The following is a 21,703-nucleotide window of genomic DNA, read 5'->3' on the forward strand; positions in this document are numbered from 1 at the left end:
GCCCCCACAAAAAGGGGGGACTTAAAGCATCCCTCTCAAGGGGAAGCAAATCACCCCAGAGAAAAGACCCCACAAAGAAAGTCCACTGGCAGCGTGAACACTGAGTATACCACTCAAAAAGGCCAGCTCACATGCAGTTTTCAACCACTATCTCTAGAGCCTTTTACTTTATTTTTTAAATATTTTATTTAGGCGCCTGGGTGGCTTAGTTGGTTGGGTGACTGCCTTCGGCTTGGGTCATGATCCCAGGGTCCTGGGATCGAGCCCCGCATCAGGCTCCCTGCTCGGCAGGAAGCCTGCTTCTCCCTCTCCCACTCCCCCTGCTTGTGTTCCCTCTCTCGCTGTCTCTCTCTGTCAAATAAATAAAATCTTTAAAAGGGAAAAAGAAAATAAATAAAGATTTTATTTGACAGAGAAATAGAGAGAGCCAGAGAGCACAGCCCAGTGAATGGCAGAGGGAGAGCAGACTCCCCACTGAGCAGGGAGCCTAATGAGGGACTCGATCCCAGAACCCTGGGATCATGACCTGAGCAGAAGGCAGACGCTTACCTGATTGAGCCACCCAGGCGCCCCTGGTGCCTCACTTTTAAACAAGAACAGCCAAGGATCATTTGGGTAAAACTTTCAGCAAGGAGGACAGAAACCAAAACAAACCATTAAGAAAGGAACTAGGAGGACACAAAGACTATCCTATGCAGAAAGCTGGGCAAACAACAATTAATAAGTAATAACTAACATCTCCAGAAAGATTTTTTTTTTAAATTTTTATTTATTTATTTGACAGAGAAAGAGACCGCGAGAGAGGGAACACAAGCAGGGGGAGTGGGAGAGGGAGAAGCAGGCTTCCCGCTGAGCAGGGAACCCGACGCGGGGCTGGATCCCAGGACCCTGGGATCATGACCTGAGCCGAAGGCAGATGCCCAACGACTGAACCACCCAGGCCCCCCTCTCCAGAACGATTTTTAAATGTTGACCCATGAGCAGAAAATGTACAGTAGAGTGTATATTCAGAAAACAAGGGCAGGGGGTGTCTGGGTGGCTCAGATGGTTAAGCCTCTGCCTTCGGCTCAGGTCATGCATGATCCCAGGGTCCTGGGATCGAGCCCCACATCGGGCTCCTTGCTCAGCAGAGAGCCTGCTTCTCCCTCTCCCTCTGCTGCTCCCCCTGCTTGTGTTCTCTCTCTCTGTGTGTATATCTGTGTCTCAAATGAATAAAATCTTAAAAAAAAAAGAAAACAAGGGCAGAAAAATTTTAGGAGAAAAGTAGGAGAAAAAGAGATTTAAAATTTAAAGGTTCATTCCAGATGGTCCAACTTCTAAATAATAGGAAGCTCTAAAATGAGGAAACAGTGAAAATGGGAAATAGGAAATTATTGAAGAAATAACATTTAACAAACTCCCAAAATTGAAGGACTAGTTTCTTCAGCACAAAGAAATTAAAAAACCCCACAGCAAGTACTATGAGACAGCACTGCTGATAAAACATCCAAGAAATGTTCAGAGAGAAGGGGATAGCCACATCTACGGGAATATAAATAGAATGGAGTCAGGCTTCTCGGGTACAAGGCTGTAAGAAAGAAGACAGTAGTGCAAATGCTTTAACTTCTGAACATCCCCCAGACTGGAATTACAAACCCACTCAAGCTCTCCTCCACACACACAGCAGCCACACTCAGAAAGGTAGGTGTGAGGGACCACAAGTCTACACCACCCCAAATCCATTCCGGAGCCCTGACCCCAGTGCAGCTGCATTTGGAGGGAGCCTCTAAAAAAGGTGAAGTTTGAATGAGGCCGTGAGTCAGGGGCCCTGACCCAACAGGATTAGAGTCCTTACTCAGACAGAGCAGGGAGCTGCTCCCACTCCAGGCACACAATGAGATAGATGGTGGCCGTTTGAAAGCCAGACCAAGAGGCCTTGCAAAGAAATCTCCCTGCCGGGCCTTGATTAGGAACTTCCAGCCACCAGAATTGTGAGAAGTAAATGTGTGCTGTTTAAGCCCCCATGGCTATGGTGTTTTGTGGGGGCAGCCTGAGCAGACTCATACATGAGGGTAAGACACAGCTGGAAATAACTGGGAGGGGGGACATGGACTGCCAAGCTTAGTTATCAGCCTTTTTTTTTTTTTTAAGTATTTTATTTATTTATTTGACAGAGAGAGACACAACGAGAGAGGAACACAAGCAGTGGGAGTGGGAGAGGGAGAAACAGGCTTCCTGTGGAGCAAGGAGCCCAATGCGGGGCTCGATCCCAGGACCCTGGGATTACGACCTGAGCCAAAGACAGACACTTAACGACTGAGCCACCCAGGTACCCCAGTTATCAGCCTTTTGGTATTATTTGAGTTTTTCCTTGCCTCCATATTTTTTCAGAAAAATTAAAATTAACTTAAAATACTGATAGTAGTGCAAACATTAAGAATATCTAAGATCATGTGAAAAGGAAACATTTACATGCATCCTTCTTAAAGAAAAAATAGGATTTTGAATAGAGCATATAATTTAGACCTTGTAACATACTTCTGTATTTTAATAACATACTTTCTATAAATATGTTTTATAGGAATTTGGAAAATGTAGAAATAAACACAAAGTAGAAAATAAAAAGCCTACATTCTCCAACCATACAGAAAAAAAATCCCTGTGCATTCGACCCCACAATTGGACATTTGAGTTATGCTGTTAGCTATCACAAGTAACACTGCAAGCAACATTCTTCACGACTTTTTTTTTAAGTAATCTCTACACCCAACATGGGGCTTGAACTCATGACCGTGAGATCAAGAGCCCCATGCTCTACCAACTGAGCCAGCCAGGTCCTCCTTCATGATTATTTTTAAATGTTGGTTCAAGGGGCGCCTTGGTGGCTCACTATTCAGTTAAGTGTCCAACTACTGATTTTGGCTCAGGCTGTGATCTCAGGGTCCTGGGATGAAGCCCTGCGTCGGGGGTCCGTGCTCAGCACAGAGTCTGCTTGAGATTCTCTCTCTCCTGCTCCCTCTGCCCCTCCCCCACACTCATGTGCACGCGTTCTCTCTCTCTCAAATAAATAAATAAATCTTCAAATGTTGGTTCAAGAGAAGACACTGGCGCTACAGACTGAAGATGAGTAAAGATCCAGAGGGGGTCAATACCAAAAACAAAAACAAAACAAAAAGCATTTAAATAGCTCAAAGTGCACAGAGCTGGATGAGCAGATGGCCCAGGAATGGACAGAGAGCTCCCTGCTGCTGCGGGGCTAACGATGACACCCACCCAAGCACCTAGCCACCTCTGTCCCTTGAAACCAGAAGAGCCAAGTCCAGTTGCTACCTGAAGTTTCAATGGTTCACAGAGAAGGCTCTTGGGCCAATACTGGAACCCACCCAGCAATGGGAGTCCAACTGCAGGGGGGACATGGAGGGGCAAGGCTGAGCCCCTTCACGCCTCTTTTGTGGGCTCTCTGAAGACGCTGAAGTCAGGCAACCAGGCTCAGTCCCACAAAGGGACAGAAGAGATATACTGAACTGTTTCCTCAGATCAAACACTTTCTGGAATTAACAGGCTCTAAAAGGACCCCAAGTGGCTCACTAAACTGAGCATTTGTACTGATGTGACACGGGGAAAATAAAGCAACACTGATTCCCCTCTACACACAGGTGTGCAGCCTCTCATGTGGGTCCCAAACTGGAGAAAGAATTATTAGACTGCCTTGCTTTCCTAACTGAACTACCACTACTCACCCAAATCCCCGTACTTGTAATATCTACACGGTACACTGATGTAAATGAAGTCAGGACAGTAAAAAAGATTAACAGAGCTGGTGAGTAAGAGTCAAATTCAAATCTCTGTGACACTGGGGCATAAACCTGCGAATGGGCAGTGACACCAAGCAGCTGACCTATAGGTATGGCTCAGTTCCAAGAACTGCACACCAGGCCAAGCACATCAAGCCCACACTCTCCTAAAATAGCTGCAGCTGCACGTCAGAGCCATGGGCAGCGCAGTTCACGCAAAGGGCCCCGGTCAACAACATTGCTCGTCAGCTCTCTACAAGCACTTCCTTTTCATAAACCCACTGATACAGAGGTCAAGGCAAAGAGGCCTCTCTATTCCAGAATTCTCCAGTCTGATATCTAACTACAGATATTTTGCTGGACTCTGCTGAAACCTGAAGACCATGGAGTTTTATATGACTAAAGTAGAGAAAAAACACTTTTAGACTCTCCTGTAATTAATTTAAAAATTTTAATGGCCAGTCCTACCCCACTGATAGGTATATGAAATGCACACAGCACGTCCGAGGTCCAGTGATGGGAGTCCAGCACGGGCATGCGTGTATCGTAGGAGCTTAGGGTTGAGTCAGGGTGCACTGGGAGTCCTGACAGAGCTGGAAGAAGGGATGATGCGATCAGACTTGCGCTTAGGAAAGACTGCTTTGGTGCTGTGGGGAGAAAAGACAGAGGCCTAGGTAGAAGGTTCTGTGGTGGGGCGCCTGGGGGGCTCAGCCAGTTAAGCGTCGACTCTTGATCTCAGCTCAGATCTCGATCTCAGGGTCATGAGTTTGAGCCCATGTTGAGCTCCATGCGTGGAGCCTACTTAAAAAAAAAATGGTTCTGTAGCGGCCCAGGAGGAGGAGGTGGGAGCCGGCGTGCAGACAGCAAGAAGCAGAGGGATTTAGCACACATTGGGCAGGGAACCAGAACTTGCTGCTGTACCAGACGTGGGGGTGAAGGAAGCAGGGATCTGGTGGTTTGGGTTGACCTGGTAGATGGTGGTGCCGCTGCTGGAGGCTGGAATGATTACAAGAGGAACAGGTTTGGGGTGGAGAATTACTATGCCCCCCTTGAAGGAAATATGTTATTAAAATCTGAGCATGTCATTCATATCTTTGAAACCATCTGTAATTCTGATACAAACTTCACCAACATCTAACAGACAACGATGAAGATGATGAAGATGAAGAAGAGCCACCAATGCAAGAACTGAAATTTACTGAGCACCTGCTCTGTGCAGGCATGGGCTGGTGTAATCACCCCCAGGCGTTATGACACGGAAGCCCTGTGACAACCTCATTAGGCAGTTAGCACTTCATCCTCCCCATTTTACAGATAAGCACAGACAGATACAGCAACTTCCCCACCATCACAGACCAGAAGGCTGACCTCACAAGACACTGCCTAGTGGAAAAGTCATCAAGTGAGGGGTCATTAAGCTAAACCACCAGGCTTACTGTTCTCCCCATCCAGCTGGCAAGGTGAGTGAGAAGATCTGCACACTCCTGACTCGAGAACCCCACGGCTGCATACTAAGATCTGTCTGAAAACATCTCTGGTCACCTACTCTGGGATCATCTGTTCGGTTAAAGAAATTCATCCAGCTGAAAGAGTCACACATCTGGAAGATGACAAGGAAATGGCAACAGGGCCATGCTCTCTCCCTAAGCTTCATGCCCCTCACAGAGGAACCACAATCACTGCCGTAGAATAAGCAGGGGAGGACTTCAGGGAGAGCCGGATTTTATTTTTATTTTATTTTTTTATTTTTTTTAAGATTTTATTTATTTTTTAGAGAGCGAGCGAGAGAGAAACAGCATGAGAGGGGAGAGGGTCAGAGGGAGAAGCAGGCTCCCCGCTGAGCTGGGAGCCCGATGTGGGACTCGATCCCAGGACCCTGGGATCATGACCCGAGCCGAAGGCAGACGCTTAACCATCTGAACCATCCAGGCGCCCGAGAGCCGGATTTTAAAAATGAGCTTCCCTCCATCACAAATGGCCTAAAAACTCACCAGTGAAGAGAATTTGCTGGAGGTTCAAGCAAAGAGGCCCACGGGCGCACACTAAAGCCAAGCCATCACCGCTAGAGCCAACACCTAACCCCCCTTCAACTTGAACTCCAATCAGAAACCCAAAATCAATCTTACTTTTCTGCCTTCCATGTGAAATTGTATATATCTGGGGCATTTCCTCTTTTTTTTTTTATTAAAGATTTTATTTATTTATTTGAGAGAGAGAGAATGAGAGAGAGCAAGCACATGAGAGGGAGGAGGGTCAGAGGGAGAAGCAGACTCCCCGCCGAGCAGGGAGCCCGATGCGGGACTCGATCCTGGGACTCCAGGATCATGACCTGAGCCGAAGGCAGTCGCTTAACCAACTGAGCCACCCAGGCGCCCGCATTTCCTCTTTTTACATTTCCTCTCTTGACCTTTTAAGCCACTACCAGAAATACAATCAAAAAGCCAAGAAACAGGTCAGACAGTTCCTCAGCCAAACTCCGAAGGGACCTTGGAGAGGAAGGGCCAGTTGTCCAACCTTTACTTTTTAATTTTTTTATTTTTAAGTAATCTCTACACCCAACGTGGGGCTCAAACAGATAACCCTGAGATCAAGAGTCGCACGCTCTGCCGACCGAGCCGCCAAACACCCTGGTTGTCGGCCCTTTAAGTGCTGAGTTGCTCCCGCTATGAAGGGTATCCACGGTCTACTCTCTGGCCATGACCATGACGACCAGCCCTGACCTGGTCTCTGCCTGCCACTCTCCTGCTTATGCTCTCTCTGTCAAATAAATTAAATCTTTAAAAAAAAAAGATTTTATTCATTTATTTGAGTGAGAGCTTGTGCACACTAGCCAGGGGGCAGGGGGTGCAGAGGGAGAGGCAGAAGCAGGCTCCCAGCTGAACAGGGAGCCTGACGCGCTACACAACAAGGGGCTCAATACCATGACCCTGGGATCAGGACCTGAGCCAAAGGCAGATGCCCAGGCGCCCCCATGCCACACGTCTGATGGGGGAGTAAAACCTGAGCCTGCCAGCTATGTCTTACAGCCCTTGGGCCCTAATGTCAAATCACATGCATCATCAGAGAACCTTTTGTCAATTCACACCACTTAAAATGGTGGGTGTGAACCAACCAAAGTTATGTTCAAAGTTCACTGACTATGGCAATAGAGACTGGGAAAATTTACAGAGACACAGAGAACAGAATTTGCAGAGACACGGAGAGCAAGGAATTCTGGGATCCCTTGGCCCAGGGGCTCAAAAGGACCCCAGGTGAGCAGGATAAATGCAGAAAAAGGCCAGGGGCACGGGTGTTTTCTGAGCTTTGACAGAGACCTAAGCATAATGCTCATTTAACTTTTCACAAGTTGGCTGTATGAAGAACAGCCACGTGCACACCTGCACGGCCAAATGAAGACTGACACTCAGGCCTCCTATGGGGAAAGAGCCATGCCCCGTCAGGGAGGTTGAACAACACCAGAGAACACAATCAGACCAGCCCCAGGATGGAGAACCTATGGGACTGTAGGGCTCAGGTCGGGAGACCCTAAATAATGGCCCTCCAGACACACTTCTCCATGAAGAATCAATGCTTATGGGAGGCACCTGCTGCCCACAGGAAGTGCATCCCCCAATAAGGAGATTTCAGGCCAGCCCCCAGCCCCCTTAGCAGCAGGCAGCACCCACCCTCCTCTTCCCTTCCTTTGGAGGACCATGTCCACCACTGGGGAGCAGTGGGCACCTTCTGTGCCTTCTGGTTTACCCTACTTGATGCGAAGCCCAGCAGCACAGTCCCGGGCCTTTGCACAAAGATTATGCTGGAATAGTCAGGACAGAGGCACACAGAACCCCTGGCCATACAGAGCAAAATGCAGGACCTCCTTCGAATGCTGGGGGCAGTGTCTGTTTACAAAGCAAGGGAGCCCGGAGCCCAAGGTCACTACAGTAACCACCTCCAACCTGCCCCAGCAAAACTGGCCACGGGAAGGCAGAGACAAAGAAGAGAAGCAGCAGTTTCTTACAAAACTAAATGTGCTCTCACCTTATGACCCAGCAATCGCGCTCCATGGTGTTTACCCAAAGGAGGTGTAAACTTCTGTCCACACAAAAACCTGCACCACAGAAGTTTACTGCAGCTTTATTAATGATTGCCAGAACTTGGGAGCAATGGAGCCGTCCTTCAGCAGGCAAGCGCATAAATTAACTGTCGTCCATCCACACAATGAACTATCATCCAGCGCTAAACAGAAATGAGCTACAAGCCATGGGAAGACATGGAGGAACATTAGGTCACCAAGTGAAAGAAGCCAGTTAGAAAAGGCACACGCTGTATGATTCCAAGAGCACGACGTTCTGGAGAAGGCAAAAGCAGCTTCCTGGGGTTGGGGGAGAGGACAGGATGAATAGGCAGAGGCAGAGAGAATTTTCAGGACGGCTCTGCACGACATTATGATGCTGGTTCCGCGTCACCACACCTTCATCCAGCCCCCAGCGTGCCCAGCGCCAGGCACCAACCCCGATGCAAACCGCGGACTTTGGGTGGTAATGGTGTTGATGTAGTTCTGTCCGCTCTAACAGACGCACTGCTCTGGTGCAGAGTGCTGATAATGGGGGAGGCTGTGTGTTTGTGGGGGTGGGGGTGAGGGGAACCTCTGTACCTTTCTCTCATTTTTGCTGATAACCTCAAACTGCTCTAAAACAATAAAGTCTTTAAAAGAAAAATGGCTGGAGTCCAGATCAAACCACATCTGAGGCTGGCCCTGCCTATGGACTTTTCATTGATCTCAGTCAACCAATCCCCTTCACTGTTTAAGCCAGGGTGGGCTGGACTTTCTGTGACTTCCAACCTAGTGCATCCTAAGTGCACACCCTTGCCGGACAAGTAGAATGTGCTGGACGCCACACCCTGTCAGTACTAGTAAATGATGCCCCTGACATCAGAGATCCGCCACCCACAAAAGCATCACAAGCAACCTCGAGCGGCATGGTGTTCAACTGCAGATGGGACTCTCAAACTTCAGCCTTGCTCTGCCACCAGCAGCTCCATGACAAGCAAGTCAAAACTAAAATGTACCACAGTCCTTAGAGCTCAACCCACTTAAACAAGTGATGCCAACATATTCTATTAATTTAAAAGCAAACATTGTGTATTACAAATAGAGCAAACCAAAGAAAGAAAAAGCAAAGTTGCTGTTTGAGAACTGAAAAAAGTGCAGAATGGGGCTCAGGAATTTTTTTTTTTTTTTTAAGTAATCTCTATACCCAAACTGGGGCTCGAACTCACGACCCCAAGATCAAAAGTCACTCTCTCCACCAACTGAGCCAGCCAATTCTGATTTCTGACTTAAAAAATTCCTGAGCCCTGGGGCACCTGGCCGGCTCAGCTGGTAGTGTATATGACATGATCTTGGGGTTCTATGCTCAAGCCCCACCCTGGGTTGTAGAAATTATTTAGAAGTAAAATCAAGAAAGAAAAAAAGACAGAAAGACAGAAAGGAAGAAAGGAGTCAGAATTGAGCTCAAAATTTTCCCCCTGAAGCCCAGGCCTCCGATTTAATCCCATCTTAAAACTGTTCCAATTAAATCATTTTAGATTGGGTTTTAAAAACTGTGTCGGGCGCCTGGGTGGCTCAGTCGGTTAAGCGTCTGCCTTCGGCTCAGGTCATGATCCCAGGGTCCTGGGATCGAGTCCCGTATCGGGCTCCCTGCTCAGCGGGAAGCCTGCTTCTCCCTTTGCCTGCCTCTCCCCCTGCTTGTGCACACTCCCTCTCTCTCTGTCAAATAAATAAATAAAATCTTTTTAAAAATTAAAAAAATAAAAAATAAATAAAACAAAAATTGTATCAGTTACTAGCCTTACTTAGAATAATTTTATGGCAAGTTCTGCTCTAAAAAGCTTGCTATATCAAGTGTTCAGCTCAAGACAATGAGCAAAAGGCACACAAAAATTACTTCAAATGCTATATCTTGAATCACATCACTTAAATGATATTTAAACCTTAGAAATGTTTAGGGTGCCTGGGTGGCTCAGTCATTTGGCGTCTGCCTTCAGCTCAGGTCATGATCCCAGGGTCCTGGGATCGAGCCCCACATCGGGCTCCCTGCTCCACAGGAAGCCTGCTTCTCTCTCTCCCACTCCACCTGCTTGTGTTCCCTCTCTCACTGTCTCTAATTCTTTCATATAAATAAATAAAATCTTAAAAAAAAAACAAAAACCCTTAGAAATGTTTAGTCCTGTGTTTATTAGCAAGTAGCCAGTTTCTCTACCACCATAAGCTTGAAGAAATGATCCAGGTTTTAATAATACCACAGGAGAGGAGAGGATTCTGACTGATTAAATCAGCAAGGGTCAGGCGGATTCCCCACTTTGAAAGTTTCACAGGCAGATGTCCCTGGGACCAGCTACAGGGAAATGAGTGGGAAACAGAAGTGCCCTGCCAACATCGCTCGCACCGGCAAGAGGCTCCAACCCATACCAAATAAATCTCCAGTAAGCACAGAAGGGACTACCAAGAAAAGAGAATGAAGATACGGGTTTCCCAAGCTGGAACAACCTCTTGATCGCACCACTGGCACCTTCCAAGTTGCAATGTGGCTATATGCACAAGTTATACCCACAAATGCTAATGCCACTGGGAATGGACCACACAACAGCACTCATGTTGTCAGCAGAAGGGAGAATGGTCCACCCCTAGAACTACATTCACAGGAGGTTCCCAAAGTGCTCTGACAATTTGCTGCATGGCAGCCTCCCGCCAACACTTCCCAACCTCCAGGAAGAATCTTGGAAAACTGTCACAAAAATGCAACGATCCAGAATTCTCTACGGATTGATGCTTTTACATGTCCACTCCTCTATTAGGCCACAAGGATTGCATCAATGGAGTAAGCCCACCTCCTATGCAAGAGAGTACAAATGTTACTGCTAAAGGGTAAGTTCGAATGTCAAGACTTTTAGACTTCCAAGACTCTTAATGGGATACAAAGCCATATATTATTTAGACTGCTCTTAACAAAAGTGTCCTCAACTCACAAATATTAAAAACATTTAATGACAAACGTGAAGGTATCATGAAGAAGAACGAACACCACAACTCACCCCCAGCAGCAGGAGCATACCCACTTGGGGGCTGAGAGACAAGACCGCTCCTTCCCGACACCTTTCCCTTGCCAGTCCTCCAGGTCTCGGATGTGAGCACAGACACGGACGCCCTGCATCTGACTCACCTGAATTCTCTGCCTTCGCTGTACCGTCTACTTGAGGAGGCCCGCGGGGCGGCCGTCTCCAGAAGCAGCTTCTGTGTGAGCCTGCCAGGGGGAGCAGGGTCTCTGCCACTGTCTTCATCTTGGTCTTGGTCACACTTCCATTCCTCATCTTCATTCAGAGTGGGCAGGTATCCAGGTATGCCCTTCCCTGTCCCTGACCCAGAGCTCTGGTCACTACAGAGCTTCGGGCTCTCTGAGCCTGTCCTCGTATATTCCAAATAAATATCAGACTTGAGGAAAGAGGGGTAGGTGTTCTCTTCCATGGTGGACTGGATTTCCGTCTGGGCCTGGTCAAACATGGCAGGATCAATCAGCTGCTTCATGATGCAGTCCTTTATGAAGCTCTTGGTAGCTGGCTTCGTCTGCCTGGACACGATGCCGTTGTTATCAAGGATATACTTGCGGTAAATAGCTTTGGCCAGCTTCAGCCTCTTCTCCTCATTCGAGTCACAGGGCTCCAGTTTCCTAAAGCCGCTGCAGGCAAACCAGAAGTCCAGCAGGTCAGCACAGTCCTCCTGCTTCAGGAAAGTCCGAAACAGGTTTATTCCATCTTGATCGTCCAGTAAGGAGTGCAGCGACTCGGCCCACTTCAAGTATGGTGGGGTGGGTGAGGCGCTGCCCTCAGGCTCATACCCCAGGTCCAGATCCGAGCGCCTGGGAGTGGCTGCTGAAGTCTCACCTTTAACCCCGGCACCTTTCCCGGAGCAGAAGCTGTGGCTGACGGGCCTGGGGTCTGTGGACACCAGTTCACCCTCCTCACCAGGCACTGGGGGTCGGGGGGCATCTTCGGTGAAACTTGTTCCAAGGTCCAAAGGGAAACCCTGCTCTTGGATATTCATTTTGGGACTCTGTGCGTCAATGAACAATGAGCGCTGCACCCTAATACATCAGTACTTATAGCTCCAAAGTGAATCAATCTGTCCTGTTGAAACCATTAAGAGGACAAGGATTAGGAAACGTGGGTCCACGGAAACATGACCACAGAGGTTTTCTCAAGACAAGACTCGTAATGATGCCCTCCCGCTCGAACTCAAAGCCAGAAATTCAGTTTAAATTTTCAATCTTTTGCCACAAGGTTTGTGCTATATTAAAACAATTTCTGGGAACTTTTAACTACAGGAATGCCTCTGAATCTAAAAACTAAGCACCCAGAGCAGGGAGAGCGCCACTCCCTCAGGTGTCATTCTGTGAGAACATCATGGAGACTAGCAGCCTAGGGACCTCCCATCTTGCCACAACCAGTCCTTCCCTGCAAGCTCCAGGGAGGCAGGAGGATGGGAGGAAAGAAATATGCTTTCTAGTCCTCCTGGCTGTATAAACTTGGATGAGAGCTGGTTCCTCCCATGTAAGATGAATGAGGATGATCGCCTACCTGCACTGCAGGGTCGCTGTGATATTCAGATACAGAAAGCTATGGAACATCACACACCATCAGGCAGGTGTCACGTCTGCTTCCCACATTCTCTAGGCCCACAGCCACTGTGCCTTCTGCCTACCCCATCACTTCACACTTGGTATGCCTCCTAACAGGTGCAAACACACAAGGAGGTGTTCTTTTAACTCTCAACATACACCTACACGAACAATTGCGGGTCACCTTCAGCACCTTCAACCAAGTGATCAAAGGACACCCCGTCCCCCCCCACACACACAGTGGTCATCTCATACCACCAGTGTGGACAATCTTGAAAAATGCTTCCACCAGAATGCTGCCTTTGACCTCGTTTATAAGGAAAGTGTCCAGGGCACCTGGGTGGCTCAGTCGTTAAGCGTCTGCCTTCGGCTCAGATCATGATCCCAGGGTCTTGGGATCGAGCCCCGCATCGGGCTCCCTGCTCAGAGGGAAGCCTGCTTCTCCCTCTCCCACTCCCCCTGCTTGTATTCCCTCTCTCGCTGTGTCTCTGTCAAATAAATAAATAAAATCTTAAAAAAAAAAAGTGTCCTTCTGATAGCAAACGGCAATTTAGTACTCTAAAGAACGGAGAAGGTATAGAAAAAGAAAATGAAGGCCAAATACAATTATACATTTTAGCTAAGGAAGCATACAGCTCACATGATCTACTTCCATAAGCTCAAATCCAAACTACCCACCCTCTTAGGGGTCAGGGGACTACGGGTTTTGTGGTTTTGTCGTTGCTGCTGCGACAGGCCTGCCGTAGGTGTAAAGGAAGGCTCTCCTGGATCCGGACTCTTTCATAGTCTTCGGTCCTCCCTGCCATATCCTACAGGAGCTCACAGAGCCCACGAGCTGAGCTACACCTCCCAACCTGGTGGCCGGCCGTGATCAAAGTGGTCTGGCTAGAAACAGGCTGGAGAGAAGCATGTCAAGTCCAAATGCCTGAACAAGCCAGAGGAAGAAAAATAAACCCCTAAAACCTGGTGCCAACACAAAGGGTAGCTCTCCCTGGCCACCACTCCACACTCTGGGCCAGGGCCTACATGTAATCCGCCCCACACCTGCATTCTCACACTGTACATACCGCCCCAGCCAGCAGCAGCTGATGGCTAGAAGCGAAACAGAGACAGAGAATGGTTGGTCAAAATAATGTGCCCCAAATGACATTTCTGCAGCTAATGACTTTTTGTGAAAACTACTGGGTAGGCTGTAATCTCAGCAGGAACAGCCTGCTTCTTAAGGTCAAGGCCCATGGACTGTGGCACCCTGCCGTCAGGGACCACTTCAACTGCAAAGTCGCTTTCTTTGAGCCCTGTCAACATGAATGAGCACCTGTGGTGTCTTAGCTCCACACCAGCTCATGGATCTCTAATGTCCTCTTGTCCAAGACGCCTTCTTAGGAAGGAGGGCCCACGCCTGGCCCCCTGAGCCCTACTCTCAGAGATACTCTTTACTTCACCAGCCCTCAGAAAGAACTGAGTCACTGTGTTCCAAAGGGAGGTTAATTACAAGTCACTGTCACCTGCTCTGAAGACGCGATCTCCTGTGTAAATTATTAGTAGCAGCCTGATTAAACATTTTCTGAAGGACCCACAGCACCTAGCATAAGGTCTTGCAACCAATAAATAATTTCATTCATTGACATGAAGGCAAATGCCAACCGTCATAGATGCCAAACGTTAGCCCTTCATAGATGCTGAACTACTGTGCTATAAAAACAACAACAAAACTCAAGATCTAGCCATTTATTACAAAACTGGGGCTGTCTCTAAAAACTAACATCTTAATTCACGTGTGAACAAGTCCCCCTAATCATTTTAAACTATTTTTCATTGCCCGGAAGAAATAGTTCTTATAACTCACATCTATTTTTGGCTGTCAACTGACAGAAGACCTTTGGTGTCCCCGGAAGCATATGAACACCTCTCCAAATTACTGACGTTATCGAAACACGCTCTAACTCCCTCAATCTCTGGGTTCCACATAGAAGCACACCAAGCGTTTAGCGTACACACGTACATACCACACATAAAGCAGTTAATGTTAACTCAGGGTAGAGTCAAATGCCCACAAGCACTGAATCTGGCCAACAGCCTGTAACCACCATCAATAAAAGGATTCCATAAAAGTAACCTACAACCCTGATAAGGCATTTAAAATCTCCTGTAGTCACTGCTGAGGCATACACCCCCAGGTGCCATGGCAGCCAGCTCAATGCTATACATGTCTATATGTTTGTTTATTTTACTCAAATGTAACTTTTCAACTCTTGATTTCTGCGCAGTGCGGAAGTAATAGAGCATGACTCTGACATTCTCCTGTCCGTTAACTAAGCTCTGAAAGGGTTAGGGTCACTGTTTTACAGTGTAATCCACTCCTTCACCATCTAAATTCTCAATGACCAATGCAGCCCAAAAAAGTCCACTCACTTTTCTGACTCTAGAAACCCAAGAAACCCCCACACCTCCTGAAAATCCCACAGAAACATTTTTTTGTATGCCTGTCCATTCTTGTCCCCCAATATAAGTTCTCAAAACTGAAACTCAAATACGGCTACCCTGGGAGGTCAGGTTCAGACCATGTGTATTCTCCAAAACAAGGCCTGTGGATCCAAATATGCCTGAGATTCTTCCTGAAGAAGCAGAGAACATACGGGCGAGCAAGAAGGAGGGGCTGAGATGAACAGTAAGAACTCTTCGTAAGTTATCTTAGGGATGGGCTGAGAAAAATCCCCAGAGAATTGAAGTTTGTTTTCTCTACTGTCCTCAGTGCTGAGCTGAGCCGTGCAGGTCCGGCTTCATGGGGGACTGAATTCCAAAATGTGGGGTGGAGGTCGAAGACCCACCCCCAAGAGAGAGTTTTGGGGAACAAGGTATCAATCTGAAAGAGTACGGCCACTGAGACAAGCCAAACCACACCTGGATCCGGCCTCACAGGCAGCTCTGCCTCAGCGGGAGGGCCCTCCTTAGGTTTCGGATCCCCTCATCCCTACTTTTTGCTGGAGGGACAGGGAAGGGATGCGCCACCGTCCAGCCTCTCTCCAGGATCCCTGCACCCCACGCACACGCGAAACACGCCCCAGGCCCACAGGCTGGCACCACCCAATCAAACACATCGGCTGCGCACCCTGCCCCTCCAGGAGGGGCCCCCCACACCCCTTCTCAGAATCCTGGTTCTTCCTTACACCCCTCCGCTCACCCAGAGCAAGGGCTGCCTTTTCTGAAGCAAACCCCGCACTTTGCCAGGTTCACACAGCCCAGCATCAACGGCCCCGGCCGTCTCCATCCCGAGCCAGCACCCCCCACTTCGGCACGCCTGCCCTTGCAGCACCCGGGGTGCACAGCCTGCCCACGGCTGCACGCCGCCCCGCACGCCCCCGGAGCCCGCACCCGCCGAGCCCCTCTTCCGGGTCCCGCGCCCGTCCCGCCCGGCCCGGCCTACGCGGCCTACAATGGGCGGCCGCACAGGCCCGCGCCCCGCAGGAACGCGCGCCCGGCCCGCACTACTCACCGGCGGCGGCGGCGGTGGCGGCGGCGGCGGCGGCGGCGGCGCCCCGGCCCGGCTCCCGGAGCGTCGCGGCGCGGCCCATGCGCTCAGCGGCGGCGCGGCCGGCGGGACGGGGCGGGGGCGCGGCCCCGGGCGGCCCCCATCGCAGCGGCGGCGCGGCGACCCGGAGGCGGGCGCGGGGCAGGCCGCGGGGGCGCCGCCGAGGCCGGCCGCCCGCTCTCACCCGCCTGCACCGGGGGACGCGGCTCCGGCCCGACTCCGGCCGGTCCTGCGGCTGCGGCGGCGGCGGCGGCCGCAAAAGCTTCCCCGAGCGGGGAGCCCGAGCCCAGAGCACCGAAGCCCAGGCCGGAGCGCCCCCGCCGGCGCCGCCCGGAAGTGCGGGGGCGGGGCCGGAGCGCAGGGCGGGGCCCGGAGCGTGGGGGCGAGGCCGAGAACGTGGGGCGGGCCCGGAGCGTGAGGCGGGCCGAGATCGCGGGGCGGGGCCGGACGTGCGGCGCGCCCGGAGCGCGGGGCGGGGCCAAGACGCAGTCGTTTCTGAAACCGCGGGGCGGGGCTGGAACGGGAAGCACAACCTTAAGCGTGCGGCGGGGCGAGAGCGCGGGGCGGGGCAGGGACTTGGGGCGGGGCCGAAGCGCCCGGCGGAGCGGAATTGCGAGAGGATCCCGGAGCATGAGGCGGGGCTCGGAGCGTGGGGGTGGGACGGGACCAGGAACGCAGGCGAAGCCTAGAGCGTAGGGCGGGGCCGGGACGTGGGGCGGGACAGGGATGAGGGACGTAACTTGGAGCGAAGGGCGGGGCTCGGAGCGTGGGAGCCGTACCGGGACCGTGCGGCAGGCCGGGAGGGGGCGGGACCAAGATGGGGGCGGGGCCGGGACGTGGGCGGCCCGAGAGAGTGGGGCGGGGCCGAGAGAGGACCTGGGCGGGCCGCGAGACGGGAAGCGGGAGCGCTGGGAAGAGCGAAGAGCGTGGAGCCTGGGCGTGGGCGTTAGGGTGGGCCCTGAGCTCGGAGGCGGAGCCAAGAACGTCAATGCGGGCCCAGTGTGGGGCGGAGCCAAATGAGTGGGCGTGGTCAAATTGCAGGTGTGGGGCCAGTGCCTTGTGCGTAGGCTGCGGGCAATTGAGCTTCTACCCCTGGGCTGTGGCGTGCGGAGACACCCTTGCGAGGGTCGCTGAGAGACTGTGGCCACCAGGAATGTCTGGTCTGGTGCGCCGAGCGGCCAGGCCGCCCCCTTATGTAAGCACTGCGAGGCGCACGCCACATTGCAGCCCTTTTCTGCCGCCCACACGGGTGTCCACTGGCCCAGGGCTCTCAAAGTTGGCGCCAATAGGCCCAGCCCGCACCCAACCGGCCTCACACGCCTTCAGAGGGAGCAGCATGTACGCGGGCTGGCAGGATGGCCGGAGGGACTGGAGACCTCGCCAGGGCATTGAAGGAAGCAGGTGTGCAAGAGTTGTGCGGTTGCAGGGCAGAGCCAGGCTGCCTTGGAGCTGAGCCCCTGGTAACGTCCAGTCCCTCTCTCCCCCTTCTCTGGGCCTGCGGCCCCCCCCAGCTGGCCAGGACCATGAGGAGGTGGGCTGGGGCTCCACCCTCCCTGAGTCGCCAGTAGGTCTGGACTCAAGGCCAGGGCACACAGTAGGCAATAGGCCTCCAGTAAACGCTGGTTGTCACTGGGGCAAGAACCCCCATCTCCAAAGAGCTGTGGCCTGGGGCTCCACCCATCTGGCCACGCCTGCTCAGTTTCTTCCAGGCATCATCCGGAGTCCGGCCAAGGGCTCTCCTTCCTACCACTGCCTTCAGGTCCCACTCGCACAGGCCAGCCTGAGAGAAAGGGCTTCCTGTACCCACCACACTCTCCCCTCACTGTCACCGTAGTAGCTCTTTCCCAACCTGCCAGCATAGCTGGCCAACTCCATGTTGTCCACCCATCACTGGCCCCTCCATGAGGGAAGGATGTGGGCCAAAAATTTATCACTGCCCCTAAGGAACTGCTTCTGGCACATCCCCCTGCCATGACCACCTGGACCCTGCGCTGCACAGAGCCATGCTGGGCCTGGCACCTCAAGAAATGCTCCCAGTAGCCCCCGGGGGAGGGCTATAGGCCACCACATCTTCTCCTGGACACTGCTCACCCTCACTACCCATCCTCCTCTTTCTTAATCCCCATACCAGTGCAGAAGTCCTGGCTCAGGGCTCCATGAGCCACCCACCAAGCTGCCACCCAGCCACCCAGGGGTGGTGCCTGCCTGGGAGGAGCAGGTATGGAGGCATGCCAGCCTGCCTCTCTGAGGGCTCAGCCTAGCATCCAGGGTTTCGTAGGAAAGGGGGGCAATGAGGGATGGGGGCCACTAGGGAAGCATCCCCAGCCTACCAAGGGCCCAGGCCACCCAGGGCCATCACCATGCCTCAGGGAAGGCTGGGCAAGGGCTGGGGCTGTAGGGGAGGAGCTATACTACTGAACCCACACTGGCCCCACTAGGGTCTTAGCAGTAGGGGTCTCACCAGCATCTAGCTGGGATGGCCCCAGGCCCCACAGTGCAGGTCCTCCCCAACTCTGTTCAGCCTAGGAGTCTTAGAGGAGATGAGACACAGTGAGTGGCCTTCAAGGCATAGCAGGGTCTCTGTGGGGTGTAAGAGTCCTGGGTGGGCTGGACAGACAGCAAGAACTCCCAGACACTGGCCTCAAGTTGCCTCCCCCTCCCCAGACACGGGTCCCCAATGCTTGCCTTGGTTCTGCAGAGCTGCTGCTGTGGCCAGGCCAGGCTCCCAGGGTTGTGTCCATATCCATCCTCCTCCTGACCCATGGCGGCTGGTGTCCCCAGGCCCTGGGACCAGAACAGGACCCTGGGGCCCCTGGCTCCTTGGGGCCCCAGCCCTGCAGGGACAGGAAGGGAGTCAGAAGGCCTGGAGGAAATGCAATGGCCCAGCTACAGTGGATTACAACTGTGGGCATGGAGGGGTGATTGTCTGAGCCGGGTGGGAATAGGGGTGAGCTGGAGGGGACTGTGTCAGACCCCCAGATGTGAAACCAGACAAAGAACCACGGGAGCCTCACTTCGGAACGGGTGAGTTCCTCGATGGGGCACCCTTTTTTCACCTTCCCAGTCAAGGGGGCTCTGGAGTTTGCCACTAGAGGCTTTGATTTGATGAACCATAGAGGACATTTGTTCAGGCTTTCCAGGAACTACATGAAAAACTTAAGAGCAGAAATGAAATTATTTTCTTCAACTCAGACATAAAATGAGTATTTTGAAATAAAGGGAGCTTTGAAGCCTTACACGTGTTCGTCCACTTGGCTGAGGAAGACCACTTATAAAAAGTGATTCAAAGAAATCATCCAAGATGCACCAAGGAGGATGTTGAGGCGCGTCCAGCATGGCCCGATGTGTGATGATGAAAACCAGCAGCAGAGGAAAAGCTGCAGAGATGGGTTACTGGGCGGCACATCCCCATTGTCTTCCTGGGAGGGGAGGACAGGAGGGACCGTTCTGATTTGGGCTTCTGGAGGGAGACAGGAGTCTCAGGCTGAGTCCCTTCTGGGCTCTCCATTCCCTGCCCCTCTGCCCTGTCCACAGGTGTGGGAGGGGGCGGTGGGTGGGCAGGCAAGGCCCCGAGGGGGAGGGAGGCTCATCCAGTTCTGACGAGTATGGTGTGGGCTTCACTTTGGAGGCACAGCCCCAGTCACACTGGCTAGCCGCCTTCTTGGCCATAAGCACAGCCCCCGGGCTCCATTCATCATCCCTGAGTGTCCTTTCTCCATCAGTTCTGAGCTCAATGGGGAGGGCTGGGTATTGTTTGTGTCCCCATCCCAAGCCCCCAAAAGGATGCAGAGACATCACACCAAGGCCATGAGATAGAACACCAAGGAGAAAGCTACAAGACCACACATACAGGGTGCCCGTTTTTGTGAATTTAGAAAATGTGCGTATAAAGTCAAGAATACTAAAAGACTATTCCAGAGTATTAATACTAGTTATTGTTGGAGTGCAGAAGTTGGGGGGGGGAGTGCTCCGTTGCCTCCTTTATGCACTCAGGAAGCAGTTCTGCACGCATGTGACTGTCGTGAATGTGTGGGAACCATGAAGCTCTGCAGCAGGCACCACCTCTCTAAGATCAGTGGATGAGATCAGGGCTTTCCCTCAGACGAGCTGGCTCCAGCCTCAGCTCAGTGCTGATGAGACCCGGCGTAACTGTCACCTTCTCCCCCTGCTGCTGCAGGTCACCTTCCCCTGATAGGCCCTGCTCCTAGGAGCCGTCGTCAGCTGCATTCAGGGCTGGCCTCACATTACTGTGCTCTCCCCTTTCCTCGGCTAGGAGGCCCCATGGCAGAGGTAGTGAGGCAGGCGTGGGGCGGTGCCCTCAGAAACAGCCGCTGTGGTCACTGTGCTTGTCCCCACTGGCTCGGCAGTCCAGGGCTCCAGGCCGAGCTGGCTGATGCTGTGCTTGTCCCATGTCCCCCAGCAGACCTGACGCAGCCCCCACATCCCTGCCGGCCCCCATGTGTCCAGGGTCAGGTCTCAAAGCCAACAGGAAAGCAGTGGCATGGCTGCAGGCCTATGGCCCCAGGTGCCATCCACACCCAGCCCAACTTGGGGCTCACCCCCAGCGTCCTACGGGGTTCCTGTCACTCCAGGCTGAGGGCTACAGCAGGACATCCTCCCATGCTGCCCCCTGGAGAATTCTGACCCTGGGGATGTGTCTGGGGGTCTCAGAGATGGTGGAGTAGGCTCACGATTGGAGGACAGTACTTGAGCGAGGTCTGGGTGGTCCCTGCCAGCCACAGGGGCCTGGGAGAGAGGAGGAGAGAGGAGGAGAGAGCAGCCCGCCCATCACCAGCCCAGCACCTCCCCAATTTGGGAGCCTCAGGGATGTAGGGGTGCAGCTAGGGCTGACCCTGCTCCTGCCTCCCTGGGGACATGTCTGCCTGTGGCAAGGCGGGCACCTCTCCTCAGCAAAGGGTCCTGACCCAACTCTGCTGGCCCCAGAGGTCTGTGGGCCACCCTCTGTCAACGAGCCTGACTGGCAGTGGCCCAAGCCAAAGAAGGAAGGGCCTGCTGTCCTCCCTGCCCCCAACGCCATTTTCTCAGGAAGGGAAATGTCTGAGTGGAGGGGCCAGGCTCCTGAGGGGCCTCAGCCCACCTGGTAAAAGCAGCCGCTGAGGTCCTAGCTTCCCAGGTGGCCTCAGGTCACTTCCCCTTCTGGTCTTGGGCATACCTGCCCTGCCGCTATACTAACCGTGACATAAGGCCGACTGCCACCTTTGTCTCTGCTATTCCCTCACCTGGACTGTCCTTCCCTGACCTGACCGCCCCGTCCCCAAAGGCCTCTCTCTCCCAGCGCCAGGAGCTCAGTGCCCCTCGCTCGGCTATTGGCTCTCATTTCTCCTTCCACCTGACATACCTCATTTAGCTCCACCAAGCCTGTGCAACCCCAGGGGCCAGGGGCAGCCCCCTGAGCTGGTAGCCAGGAGGCCTGGTAATGGGGAGGCAGGGAGGTGCCCTCCCAAGACGGCCGGCTGCCTTTACCCGTGCCCACACCCACACCCTCCAGATCGGCCTGTCCGCCACCTGCCCCCCACTGTGCTGTCCAGAGATGTCTCTCTTGGCTGCCTAGGAGCCTTGCAGCCGCTGCAGCCACATGAGAAGTATGTGATTATGTATGCCGGGGTCCCTCCGGCCCTTTGTTGCTGCAGAATCTGTCGTAGCAAACAAAAGTGCACTGGATTAGCCACAGTGGATTAAAAGATTTGCTTCCCAGAGTTTACCTAATAACCCAACAATTGTGC

General features: G+C 52.5%; 1 protein-coding gene across 5 annotated transcripts in view; it reads right to left on the reverse strand.

Moving 5' to 3' along the window:
- Positions 1–21,435, reverse strand: part of AXIN1 (axin 1) — a 61,266-nt gene extending 39,831 nt beyond the window's left edge. For 2 of the 5 annotated variants that reach the window (XM_045874561.3, XM_064592219.1), the window contains exons 1-2: positions 15,924–16,069; positions 10,979–11,939 (exon numbers count right to left, since the gene is read on the reverse strand). In XM_045874561.3, coding sequence (XP_045730517.1) covers positions 10,979–11,856 — 878 coding nt within the window. In that variant the 5' untranslated portion in view covers positions 11,857–11,939; positions 15,924–16,069. Of the gene's footprint in view, positions 1–10,978; positions 11,940–15,923; positions 16,071–18,644 lie in introns of those variants that run through there. The other 3 variants (XM_064592218.1, XM_064592217.1, XM_054507398.2) reach the window with 3 other exon arrangements.
- Positions 21,436–21,703: the final 268 nt, after the last annotated feature.

Source organism: Mirounga angustirostris, unplaced genomic scaffold (assembly GCF_029215605.1).
Source record: "Mirounga angustirostris isolate CCGP_5_RB_7025 unplaced genomic scaffold, mMirAng1.0.hap1 SCAF_5, whole genome shotgun sequence".
Lineage (NCBI taxonomy): Eukaryota > Metazoa > Chordata > Mammalia > Carnivora > Phocidae > Mirounga > Mirounga angustirostris.